This window comes from Danio rerio, chromosome 20, assembly GCF_049306965.1.
Source record: "Danio rerio strain Tuebingen ecotype United States chromosome 20, GRCz12tu, whole genome shotgun sequence".
In the NCBI taxonomy this organism is placed as follows: Eukaryota; Metazoa; Chordata; class Actinopteri; order Cypriniformes; family Danionidae; genus Danio; species Danio rerio.
In genome coordinates this window covers 29,270,370-29,283,089 of record NC_133195.1, presented here as the reverse complement: position 1 = coordinate 29,283,089, position 12,720 = coordinate 29,270,370, and the positions used below count along the sequence as shown (strand labels likewise).

The 12,720-nt window shown below is 36.6% G+C and overlaps 1 protein-coding gene and 1 long non-coding RNA gene across 2 annotated transcripts; one reads left to right on the top strand and one right to left on the bottom strand.

Moving 5' to 3' along the window:
- Positions 1 to 2,477: 2,477 nt before the first annotated feature.
- Positions 2,478 to 12,009, bottom strand: irf4b (interferon regulatory factor 4b). The gene is made up of 9 exons (XM_068215641.2): positions 11,534 to 12,009; positions 11,209 to 11,406; positions 9,740 to 9,926; positions 9,518 to 9,603; positions 9,334 to 9,436; positions 9,148 to 9,255; positions 6,927 to 7,259; positions 4,458 to 4,570; positions 2,478 to 4,334 (listed from the first exon to the last, which is right to left on the bottom strand). The coding sequence occupies exons 2-9, from the start codon at positions 11,404 to 11,406 to the stop codon at positions 4,167 to 4,169; spliced, it is 1,296 nt and encodes a 431-aa protein (XP_068071742.1). The 5' UTR covers positions 11,534 to 12,009; the 3' UTR covers positions 2,478 to 4,166.
- LOC141379247 (uncharacterized) lies at positions 8,968 to 11,408 on the top strand. Its single transcript, XR_012395745.1, has 4 exons — positions 8,968 to 9,024; positions 9,145 to 9,250; positions 9,337 to 9,457; positions 9,749 to 11,408. It is a non-coding gene; the product is annotated as an uncharacterized lncRNA (long non-coding RNA).
- Positions 12,010 to 12,720: the final 711 nt, after the last annotated feature.

Below are 12,720 nucleotides of genomic sequence, written 5' to 3'. Positions count from 1 at the left end.
CTAGTCTTTCACAGTCATCACTAATCTCTCAGGTCATCACAAGTGTTTCACAGACATCACTAGTCTCTCACGTGCCATCACTAATCTCTCACAGACATCACTAGTCTCACATTTTATCACTAGTTTCTCACATGTCATCACTAGTCTCTCACAGACATCACTAGTCTCACGTTATCACTAGTCTTTCACAGGTCATCACTAATCTTATCACTAGTCTCTCAGGTTATCACTAGTCTCTCACAGGTCATCACTAATCTCACGTTAGCATTAGTCTCTCACATGTTTTCACTAGTCTCTCACGTTATCACTAGTCTCTCACATGTTTTCACTAGTCTCTCATGTTATCACTAGTCTCACACCAGTCACCACTAGTCTTTCACTGGACATCACTAGTCTCTCACAGATCATCACTAGTCTCCTTTTATCACTAGTCTATTACATTTTATCACTAGTCTCTTTTACAGATCATCACTAATCTTACATTATCACTAGTCTCTCACAGGTCATCACTAGTCTCTCACAGGTCATCGCTAATCTCACATTATCACTAGTCTCTTACATGTTTTGACTAGTCTCACGTTATCACTAGTTTCTCACAGGTCATCACTAGTATCTCACATGTTTTCACTAGTCTCTTACATGTTTTCACTAGTCTCTCACGTTATCACTAGTCTCTCACAGGTCATCACTAGTCTCACGTTTTCAGTAGTCTCTCACATACGTCACTAGTTTCTCATAGGGTCTTCACTAGCCTCTTGTCTGCTCTGATCTGCCTGTTTTATGTGTAATGGGATTTGTTGTCCTGTATTGAAATTGCAGTCTGATTGACGTTGCTGAAGAAGCTTTTGATAAACCTTTGCTTTCATTCTGCATGCAGCTGAATAAGAGGCCCATGCCACTTCCTCCACCATCTTCCATTGACCTCTTTATGCATTTTCGGTTCTTTTTTGTCAGTTTGACAACAAACATAATGTTTCTTATCAGACTGAAAATAAATGAAACTTTTGGACTAGTTCTTGGTCTACATAAAGCACAGATTAGTCTCACCGAGAAAGATTCTTACCTTGTTCAATGCTGAACTGGCCTGCAGCTGCAGAGATGAATTGATTGTCCATTGCGGTTTAAAACACCATATGAGAAAACTGAATATTTAAACTGCCTGGCTATTCACATTATTGAGAATTAATATTAATAATTAAGGAGATAACCACATGTTGCCAGATTAACACCAAAAACTGGAATGAATGGAAATCTGGAAGTGTTTTATATATATCCGGCCACTTTATTAGGTACACCTGTCCAACTGCTCGTTAGCTCAATTTTTTAAATCAGCCAATCACATGGTAGCAACTCAATGCATTTAGGCATGTAAACATGGTCAAGATGATCTGCTGAAGTTCATACTGAGCATCAGAATGGGACAATTGAAGACTGTCACCAAAATTGGACAATAGAAGATTGGAAAAAAGTTGCCTGGTTTGGTGAGTCGATTTCTGCTGCAGCATTAGATGGCAGGGTCAGAATTTGGCATCAACAGTATGAAAGCATGGAGCCATCCTGCCTTGTATCAATAGTTCAGGCTGGTGGGGGTGGTGGTATAATGGTCTAAGGGCTATTTTTGGACACAGTTTTGGCCCATTAGTACCAACTGAGCATCGTGTCAACACCACAGCCTACCTGAGTTTTGTTGCTGATCATGTCCGTCCCTTTATGACCACAGTGTACCCATCTTCTGATGGCTACTTCCAGCAAAATAACACACCATTTTGTAAAGTGCCAATCATCTTAGACTGGTTTCTTGTACATGACAATGAGTTCACTGTACTCAAATGGCCTTCACATTCAACAGAATTCAATCCAATAGAGCACCTTTGGGATGTGGTGGAATTGGAGATTTGCATCATGAATGTGCTGCCAACAAATCTGCAGCAACTGTGGATGCTCTCATGTCAATATAAATCAAAATCTTGGCAGAATATTTAGTATTTATCTAGTACCTTGCTGAATTTATGCAACGAAGAATTAGGCAGTTTTGAAGGCAAAAGGGGGTCCAATACCGGTACTAGTAAGGTGCACCTAATAAAGTGGCCGATAAGTGTATATATACTTCAGAATAATTTCATTAGTTAAAATGCATAAAAAACTGCCTTTCCATTGCTGCTGTAATAAACACTAAGCAATCATTTTAGAAATTGTAGCTTGCTCTCTAGTTTGATTTTATTTGTGTGTGAATGAAGAGTTTATTTGCAAAAACTTATATTGTACATTGAAGAGAAAACTTGCAAAAAATATATATTTATACAAATAGGTAGAACCAGAGCTTTTAGCAGTTTTCAGAAATCATTTATTTACATTGACTATAAAAAAGTTAAATTGCCTATATTCTAAAAACAATGATTAACGGGTTTTGCAAAAACTCTTAATTTATATACATCTATTTACTGACCTTAAAATTAAAGTCAATAACCAGTACACTCTTTTTAAATAGGTTTTTGCACTGTTTTTATTAAAACCAAAAGCGACACCAAATTTGACCTATTTTATCTCAATAGCAAAAAAACAGCAAAAGTAGTGGAATAAAGAGTAAAACAAGTATTATACAGACTAAGCTATCAAAAAGAGCTGCCTTATGAAAACTTTTGTCAACTTTCTAAACTCATAAGCTATATACATCAAAATCTTTGGCTTTTACATTCTGAATGCAGTACATTGAGCCAGTCAAAGCTAATATTCACACTTTACATTCTCTTGTCATGTCAGCAAACAAGTAACACATTTAACGGTAATAAAGACACGATACATTCATAGTACTGTACAAAAGATTTGCATCTTTTCAGTAGTAAACAATACACAACTTGTCTGAATGTCTCGTTAGCACTAGATTATTCTGGAGGGATTCTGCCCAGTTCAGGTGTCCTGAAGCTTAGCAGAGTTATAACATATGCCATAACAATTTAGCTTAAAAAAAAGTCAAGTTTAGAGATTCCATATTGTAAATATTGAAACCCTGAGATCACAACCTCATTTGCATATTGATTAAACAAGAAAGGCACCTGGTGTTGATAACTGCTTGTCCATCATCTGTTCATAAACAGGATTTCATAACCCTAGGTTAAAAAGTGGTGCAAACCCACTTTCAAATTTATAAGTAGCTTAAAATTATTGTTCACCTCAAGTTTTTCACCTCGTACGATATGCTTTAAGACATAAAGCCATATATCTGCGGAAATGGCTCTCCAACTGGTCTTCCAACTGAACCTGTTTTTTCCCTAAAGGTTTGTTCTCCATTTCTGTCAAGTGGTGGAGTTTTAGTTTCTACCCACGATCTATGTTTCCATTCAAAGACGCGAGTTAGATTTAAACGTAAAACTGGAATATCACATAAAACATTAAAGCGAGTTATTAGCAAATAAAGCACGTTTCCTTCCAATGAGTGAAAGAGAACAAAATCATCCCCCTGATAAACTAGTGCCAATTATCAAAAGTAATTATTTATTTTGCTGAATTGAGAGTAGGTACTCTCAGCCTTTTTTTTTCGAATATAATAACTTATTTGCACCTCAAAAGACAAAGAAGAAATAAGCTGTGGCTTTACAAGGAGTGAGACCGCTAACACGCGTTTTTTCTTTCTTTTAGGATAAAACGTTTTGTCTGATCATCCATTTTTAATGCACATTTTCAATATGCTTGCGCTTCTTGGCATTTCCAATATTTGTTATGCACTTTTCCAAAATGTGCATAAAAAGAGGTGGATAGAAACATAGATACTGTCACCTTTGGCTTGCTTTATTTTAATTTGCATCGAACTGAACTGAATCATCAGCGAATTCCTTAGAACTAAACCAGCATAGTTTGGAACTGAAATCGTCAAATGAACTGAATTGGACTTGACATATTGATAAACAAACACTGACAAAACTTCATAGCCCATTTGTCACTGCAAAGCTGCTTTGACAATTTGCATTGCACAAAGTGCTATACACTAAAAATAAATGTGACTTGACCATACAGCAGAAGTTATTGAGCTCAAGTGTCATTCGCTTCTCAGTATTCTTCAAAATGTCTACTTGTATGTTCCACAGAAGGAAAAGGGTGAAGGTGAAGTCAGCCTTTAACCCAGGATTAAAACTTGCTTTATCCCAGGGTTAAACTCAAGGTTTAGCGGGTCAGTTTTGCGGGCCGCTGTTGTGGTGGTGTGTGATGACCCTGTGGTAGTCTTGGGTGGGTGAAAGGCTGTGTTCAGGTGGCAGGTGCTGGAGCTCATGGCTGCGGATGTAGTTCATGCTGCCCGGGTGAGTGAGGATCAGAAGCTGGCGAGCGAACAGTGGCTCAACCTGTGACACAATGAATAAACAAGTAAGTTTACATAAAATTGTTGTGTTTTGTAATAATTATTAATCAGTTTTTACAGAAGCATAAACAGAAGAATGTCAGACGTCCAGGATTAAAAGACGCACCTGCACTGTGTAGGTCCTTCTTGGTCTTTGACCCTCAGTGCTTTCATCCTCAAAGAACAGCAACACTTGGGAACACGGCGCAGGACGGGCGTGAAGAGTGTAGCTCTGCAACTCTGTGAGGGAAAACAACAAGGAGACGTTTTATTCACAGTCAGCTACGGGTGAGGTCAGAAAAAACATGCTAGAAAGAAGAAAGGCAATAACTGTGATCTAGAGTGGAGATCTACAATGTCATTGAAACAGTTGAAAGTTGGTTTGCTTTTGAAAGATGTCTTTTGTTACTTGAGTAATTACATTATTATTATCATCAGGGTGTCCGCGTGGTCTTAAAGTATTAAAAGTTGATAAATCATTTATGAGAAAATTAAGGCCCTTAAAAGGCCTTTATTTAAAAATCTTAATCACGTTTTTATGAGGTCTTAAATTTAGTTCAAGCGTTGTCCAATGTGTTTGACTGTATAGTGTTTGAAAGAGAATTATTTTCCTTCTAACATTAACAACGGTGTGCTCAATCCACGAGATTGGTTTGGGTCGGGGATTGTTTGGCCAAGCTTCTCCATCCGGGTGATGTCACGTAATTTGTGACAAAGGCAGGAAGGTGATGTGTCGCTCTCCACATGTAGCGAAACCATAGAGTGAAACAGCTGGCAAAATGGGAAAATGTAAGTTTAAACATGGCCTGAAGCCTGTCGCTGAATACAACCGCGTAATTTATTCTTTCAAGCTTTGATTCTTCCGAGCTTATTTGGTTTCTGTTGAATGGTTGTGCTTCATTGATTTATTGTACTACACCTGTTTTTTAACTGTTTATAATGTAAAGGTTTGATACTGATTAGAACTAGATTAAAAGGTCTTTAAAAAGTCTTAAGTAAAACCTTTAGAATTTGTGCATATACCCTGTATTACAATATAAATAGCTATTCTCTATTTGATTATATTTAGAAATGTCCAAACTGAATCTTCAGCTTCATTATTGCATCATTTAGTGTAACCTGATTTTTAAATATAAAGTCTAATATAGTGATTTGTTGTTCAAGAAACATTTGAATGTTGAAAACAGTTTGGATCATTATTTTTATGGAAAACTTTTATGGTGCCAAATAAATATGTTTATAAAAAGCAAACCACTGCTTTAGCATAGACCTGTAAATAAAATTTCTAACTTAAACTGCTGGAGAACAGACTTAAGGTTGTGAGTTCTAGAAGTTTATTGTTACACTGTAAAAAAAAAAATTATTTTAAAAAGGTATATTACTTAAAAAAGAAAAAAGTGAGTAAGGCTTTTGCCTAAAAAGCAACAAGTTGACTTTACTCAGTGAGTAAACCCGTTGTTACTTGGAACTGTTATGTTGACTTAATTTTAATTTTTAATTATGCACATAGTTCATTTAATGAACTATTCTAAGGAAATGAGTGTACTTTCAAATGTTACCACAGACAAAATGTGACTAATTTTGCTTTGCAACTTAACCTTTTCATATCACATCCATGATTATTTAAACGTGTGGAAGTACAACATTAAAAGTAAAAAATGAGCAATCAGCACCAGAGTGTGCCCACAATACAACATCTTACTCAGTATTTATCTTTATCTTCCAATTAAAGGTCGATTGAAATTACCAGTTTAAGGAGTCATCAAAAAACCTCAATGTTTTGCTGTGCTTGTCATAGTGTATTACTCAATTGTAAATGTCTCATAACTGAAATTTTTTTTTTCAGACTACACATGTATTTTGTTTTCTTTCCATACTTTGAGCTTCATGTTTATTATGGCACATGTGACTTGTGTGGCATTTGAGTGGTGTTCATCATCTGCTGGAAAACGAGCTTCAAAACACTCAATGAATTTGTGATGGGTGGTGGGCGCGAGCTAGTAGTAAATCAGATGACTGACGCTGCGACTCTCACTAAATGGCAAGCCACAAATGTTATGACACACTATTTACTGTAAAAGCTTTCTGACGTGTTTGTTTACTGTAAAGCTTGTTTATCTTTGGAGATGGGCAAACAAGATGATGCATACAAATAATGAATTTATTAGACCGAAGAATTACAGTTTCAAATAATTGACAGTCATTTCTTACGAAGAACAATGAGTGATTTAGTAGCCTGTTCTGTTTTCACTTAAAGGGATTGTTCACCCATACATATTGAAATATACATAGTGAAAATGTCCAAACCTTTGTGAGTTTCTTTCATCAGTCGAACACAAACTAAGATATTATGAAGGATGTTGCACACTGGTAGCCATTGATATACATAGTAGGAATGAAAAATAGTATGGAAGTCGATGGCCACCAGTTTCCAACATTTTTTAAAATACCTTTATGTTCAACAGAAGAAAGAAACTCAGTCTGTTTTAGAGTAAATGGATTGTGAGTAAATTATGACAGAATTAAAATGTTTGGAACTGCCTTCAGATCATGTGGTTCATAATTGTCGTAATCATGAATGTATCATTCTAGTCACCTGTGATGAAGAGGTGAGTGTCCAGCAGTTTGCAGTTCTGCTCTCGCTCCAGCTTGTTGGGTTTGTCTGTCGGTGGTGCGTGAGCTCCTGTCCAGTACACCCTGCAGGGGCAGCATCGGCGGGCGTAGAGCCCATCAGGAGCCATCCAGAGAATAACGCCCCGCTCCAGAGGCACCCCATCAGCATGAGGCAGTTCAACCAGTTCTGGAGCCCCAGGTGAGGCGTAGGCCTGTCCCTCTCTGCTGGGGCCCAGCTGACAGCCCTCAGGACTGCTCACGGTCACCTCTCGCACCAGCGCGTCTCGGTAAAACACCATCACATGCAGGCGATAATCTAATCAAAAGGAAGACACAATTTAAATAATTTCAAAATGGCCTATTGAACTAGTGAGTTTAAAATATTAAAATCATAATGTGAGCCTTTGCTGGGAAATAATTTGGACTACTGTTTTGATATTCCCCTCATCTACCTCTCATTTAGTCTGTTTGAACTCCGCCTGTTTTTTTTTACCCGACTGAAACATTCACATCTGCAATTCAGATTCCATCTAAACAACAATTAAAGCTACTAAGTCCCGCCCTCCGCTGCATAAAACAAATGCTGGATAAGTTGGCGGTTCATTCCACTGTGGCAACCCCTGATTATTAAAGGGACTAAGCTGGAAAGAAAATGAATGAATGAATTTGCTAATACAGTACGTCACAATTTAGCAAAACAAATCAATCAAGTAGGGTCTTTCTGCGGACTGCAAGACAGTGGCGTAACTTATAGTATGTTATAGAGGCGTAACTTACAGGGGCGTAAGCGGAGACCTATGTCAAAACTATGTTGTCGGCCAGATGGCGCTGTACATCAGCTATTAACAATCTACACCTAATCCACACCTAAACCCAATCATCACAGTTATGCACGTCTACACCTTCCCTAAACCTTAACCCAACCATCACAGCTATTAATGTCTACAACTACCCCAACCATCATAGTTATTAATGTGTAAAACTACCCCAACCCTTAACCCAACCATCACAATTATTAACGTCTACACCTTCTCCAACCCTTAACCCAACCATCACAGTTATTAACCTCTACACCTTCCCCAACCCTAAACCCAACTCGTCAAAGGTTTTAACGTACAGCCGCGAGATGCTGAGGCTTTCATACTTGACAAGCTCGCCGTTGTACTGTTATTTGCAACCACAGGGGGCGATGCTGAGTAGGCTTAGTTGCATGGTGGAGTTGCTAAATGAATAAATATATATATATCAAATGAGTTGGTTGGATAAATTGGGAGAAAACTCATGAAAACATTTGGTGAAAATGTTCTCTGTTCCGCCATCTTGCCAACAACATCTCGTTGTGACATCTGGCATGGTTCAATGGGACATTGATAACTGAAAGTTACGCCTCTCTAACTTACCAAAAATTATGCACCTTCATATTACATCCTGCCTTGCAGTTCGCAGACAGATACACTTGGATCTGACGCTAAATCTGCTACATTTGCCCAAGCTTTAAATGTCATTTTTGATATTTTGTTCATTCTGTATTTTAACATTTTGTGATGAATTTTAGTTTTTGGTGTTTTAATCTTCATTCATTTAGACAAAATAGTAATGAATGTTAATGTTGCGTATAATTATTAAGCTTTATAGCTATTAACATTTTGTTGTCATTCTATAAGGAAAATTGTAACACTTATGTTCAATCATATATATCGTCTGCTTTGTTAATATTTAGTTTCAAGGATTTTTGAGGTTTGTTTGTCTCCTACTTTTGTTTTATTATACTTAATTATACTTTGTGTTTTATCTGTGTCATTGTAGTGCAGATTTTTCACAACCTTTTCTCTTTTTAATCACAATACGCAGTATTTTAAATGGATAATTCGCCCACAATGAAAATTCTGGCATCATTTTTTTCACCCTTGCTCCAAACCTGTTTAAGTTTCTCTCTTTTGTTGAACAGATAATAAATATATATGTTCAAAATAGCTGTAAACCTGTAACCATTCACTTTCAAAGTATTTGTTTTTACTTTACAGGTTACAAGTTACAACATTTTTCACAATATCTTATTTTTTGTTTGGAACCAATTGAAGGTGAGTAAATGATGATTTTTTTTTTCTTCATGTGAACTATCCCTTTAGGATCAATTCTAGACTCTTATTTAGCCGTTCAGTATGTCAGCGTGTTTCTGATCACATGCATTTGTAATACAGTACCTGAGAGTGCCATGGCCTCAGCAGACCTCATGCTGGTGTCCAGAGTGAAGGGTGACGGCTGTGGATCAGATGCATTACAGCTGTAGAAGGAGCCACTGAACTGGTAACCTGCACATACACAAATACATCAATGCAATTGCAAGCTGCATGAACTTCCTTATAGTTTCTCTCAAAAACACACTGTACCAGGGTCCCAGCGTGAAGTGTACGGGCTCTGGCTGTACGAGATGTCAGAGAGGGTGGGATACTCCCTCCATCCTCTTTCTGCTGGAGAAATGTAGTTGCACACCTGTAGTGACAAGCACATATGGTGAGTGATCCAAAACACAAACAAACCAAAGGAGGAGTTAAAATGTTGTTTAGTTCTAACCTGAGATGGTGCTGGTGCATAAGTTGGATGCATTGGATAATTGGGAGAGCCTGAGTTAGACTGCGAGTCTTCAATAGATCTGGATCCTGCAACAGTTAAACATTACATTGTTTTTCACTGAGGCTTTACTCTGCTTGATAACCTTCATTGACAGTATTATGAAATATAAAGGTGCTGAATGTTGATTTTCAGAGTGCAGTTGATTTTTTTTTTGTCTCTTGCCTTTTTTAGATCCTTCCGGGACAATCCTATATACTTTATAGGGGTCCGATATGTCAAGTTGACTGCGCTCCACAATCTCCTCGAAGTCATTACTTTTATTAAGAGCACAACGAAGACGTGTTTTCCAGGTTGGTGGGTCAGGTTTGTCGACCCCTTCACGGAATTTGCCTTTAAACAGAGCCCAAGCCTGCAAAAAAGTAGGATATGTCAATAAATGAGTCCATCAGATGTCCATAAAAAAAGAGAAATATTAGGTTTCAAATTATTTTTGTTTTTTAGTTTTTGTTGATATTTGATTTACAGTTTTAGTGTGTAAACTACTGTACACTTCGTGAAAATGTTTCCTTCCTACCTGATTACACACTTTCAAAACAAACACAATAACAAAAAAAAAAACAAATATGAGCATCAAAAGTGTTTACCTGAGGACAAAATATGTGCTAACTCATTTATATATGTGTCAAATACTATATATTAGACAAATTAATTATATTATAAATGTCCTGTGCAGTTTTTTTCCTGAGAAAAAAAAAATGTAGGCCTATTTCATACATTTACCATAATTAACAGAATATTCTTTGGGCATTTCTTTAGTCAGGGATGTTCATTTAGAACAGATCACAGTGCAGCTCAAAAACAGTAAATTAACATTTTAATTTTTTTTACTTTTCCTCTTAAACTTTAGACCACTAAGTTTTACTAATTTGCCAAAAAATGTCAAACTATACTTAAATATGAGCCTTTATTTATTCAACAGGTCATGTATTGTTTAACTTTTATATCGATAGCATATCTGTTACACTGAATAACATTACAAACTTCCAAGTGGACACTATACTTGAATTTAATATACTTTCTACATATTTAAAAATCGCTTTTGCGAAATTTGATTCAGACACCAAAATCGGGCTCCCCTGCGACCCATGTGCGAACAGAAATATGCAAACAATGCACAACTTAATTCTTCAAGCCAGATACAATATAACTTCAGCTATATAATTATAGATGTATTTAACTTCACGCTGCTAGATAAATATAAAAAGCTGAATTTATAAACATGCTTTGAAAACTATTTATGTGTGTTTTAATAACAAAACCGAGCATCAAGACATGCTTCTCTACACTCTCTGCACCATAACTATTAGAGGAATAATGTGGTAACTTTAATTTTACTGTCCACATGTGTGTTATTACATGCAATTATATTACAGCAAACCTAGTGTTAAAAGTTAATCTTAATCCTTAAATAAAACAAAAATAAAATAAAACAAACTTTCGCATTATTTTTGTTAAGTGAACACGTTTAATTACTTTTTAAGTGACTTTATATTATAATATATCACCTTTTACCAGCTTTTTGGCTGTCAGTTATTTTTACTTTGTTCTTAAATGCACAATTAGCCTATTAGCAGAGTAAGACTGCTGCATGTTTTGTTGCTCATCTCCCTCCACGTTCAGAGTGACTGTACCTTGAAGAGCGCAGCATCCTCGTCCCTGTTGTAGTCCTGTTTGCCCGCGTGCTTCCACGGAATCCGAAAGATGCTCTTCTCGTCGTTCTCCCATACGAGTCCAGGGTATTTTCCAGTGTCCACCTGCTCGATCAGCCACTGGCGCAACTTTCCGTTACCGGAGCTCCCCGTCATCCCGCGCTCTTCATCCGAACACATCTAAAATAAGAAAAGAAAACTTTATCATTCAGCTCGTATCATTATGAAACTAAACGTTCAAACCGAAATGGCAGATAAATGAACAACAAAAATTGCAATAGAGTCTTAAATGAAAAGGTATGCGTACTGCAGAAGGTACAGAAGCGCGTGCTGGTCGTTCTCACAGCTTTCGAGTTTTGAAATGTGTCAGTAACGTAGTTCAGCTTTCGACCGCGACTTTTCTTCAATCGTTTGCATCTAAGGAGCGGGGCGGAGCGTTCGACGCGCACACGATTCCACGCACCTGCAGTGCGCGTGAGAGATGACGGACGTCCCGTAAACAGGCGGGGGCTGCTGCACATGTTAGGCTATATTAAACCCACGCCACCAAAGCGGGACTTTCAGCGTTTAATAAAAGAATATTCATTTCTTTGAATTCTTTGACGTTAAAATGTCAGCTGCTTGTCCACAGGTGTTATTTTAGAACAGTTGTGTTGTCAAGTTTGTGGCTCGATTCCAAAGTGGGTACAGTGAAATGTAGGCTATCAGCTCGTTAAACAATATGAGAAAACAAATTAAACTATAGGTAAACTTGACTCTGACAGGCCCTTAGACAGCCTGATTAAAGGGGTTTTTCTTATCTCTGAAAAAGTGGTCTTTTTTTTGCAGTTATTCGCTTATTTTCTATTTAACTATAAATATTTAAATACTGGATTTAGGTGATATTTTAAGCACTTTTTAATCTGGTGGTTAGTCTGATGGTCATCATAACAAAATATTTTCTGAATAGTTAGAATAATGAAATATGATAAATATGTATTTTAAAAATACAATTGTATTACATCATGTACATTATCAAGGTTTTTAATGAAAACTGTGGTCTATTGTAATATATAGGCAAATAACAAACTTGCCACCACAATTCATTTTTCGTAAGTCAGAATTTAGCCATTTGAATATTAAAAAAACTTAATATAATAATTATTATTATCATTATTATTTCTACAGAGCTATACAATTGTTCTAGCGTCTCTTGTAAAATAAAAAGTACATTTCAAAATTAATGGATAACAACAATAGCCAAAGTAGTATTCAAATAGATTTTAATATTTTTTATTGGTCATGTTTTCTTTCAAGTATAAGGTCCAAGATTTAGAATAAAAGTTACTTGTCCCCTTGAATTATTCACCCCCCTGTTTATTTTTTCTTTAATTTCTGTTTAATGGAGTTCCTCAAACATTTGAAACTTGAAACAGCTTGAAACGGTCTTGAAACTTTTACAGCCTACATTGTGAAAAAGGTTCCTCACAATTCCGTCATGTTGTCCAAACACAA

Coding starts and splice junctions, on each gene's coding strand:
- irf4b (XM_068215641.2), bottom strand. CDS start 11,406: ATGTGTTCGGATGAAGAGCGCGGGATGACGGGGAGCTCCGGTAACGGA. Junction 9,604..9,739: donor CCCGGAAGGATCTAAAAAAG/GCAAGAGACAAA, acceptor TAACTGTTGCAG/GATCCAGATCTATTGAAGAC. Junction 7,260..9,147: donor TGAGGCCATGGCACTCTCAG/GTACTGTATTAC, acceptor CCTTTTGATTAG/ATTATCGCCTGCATGTGATG.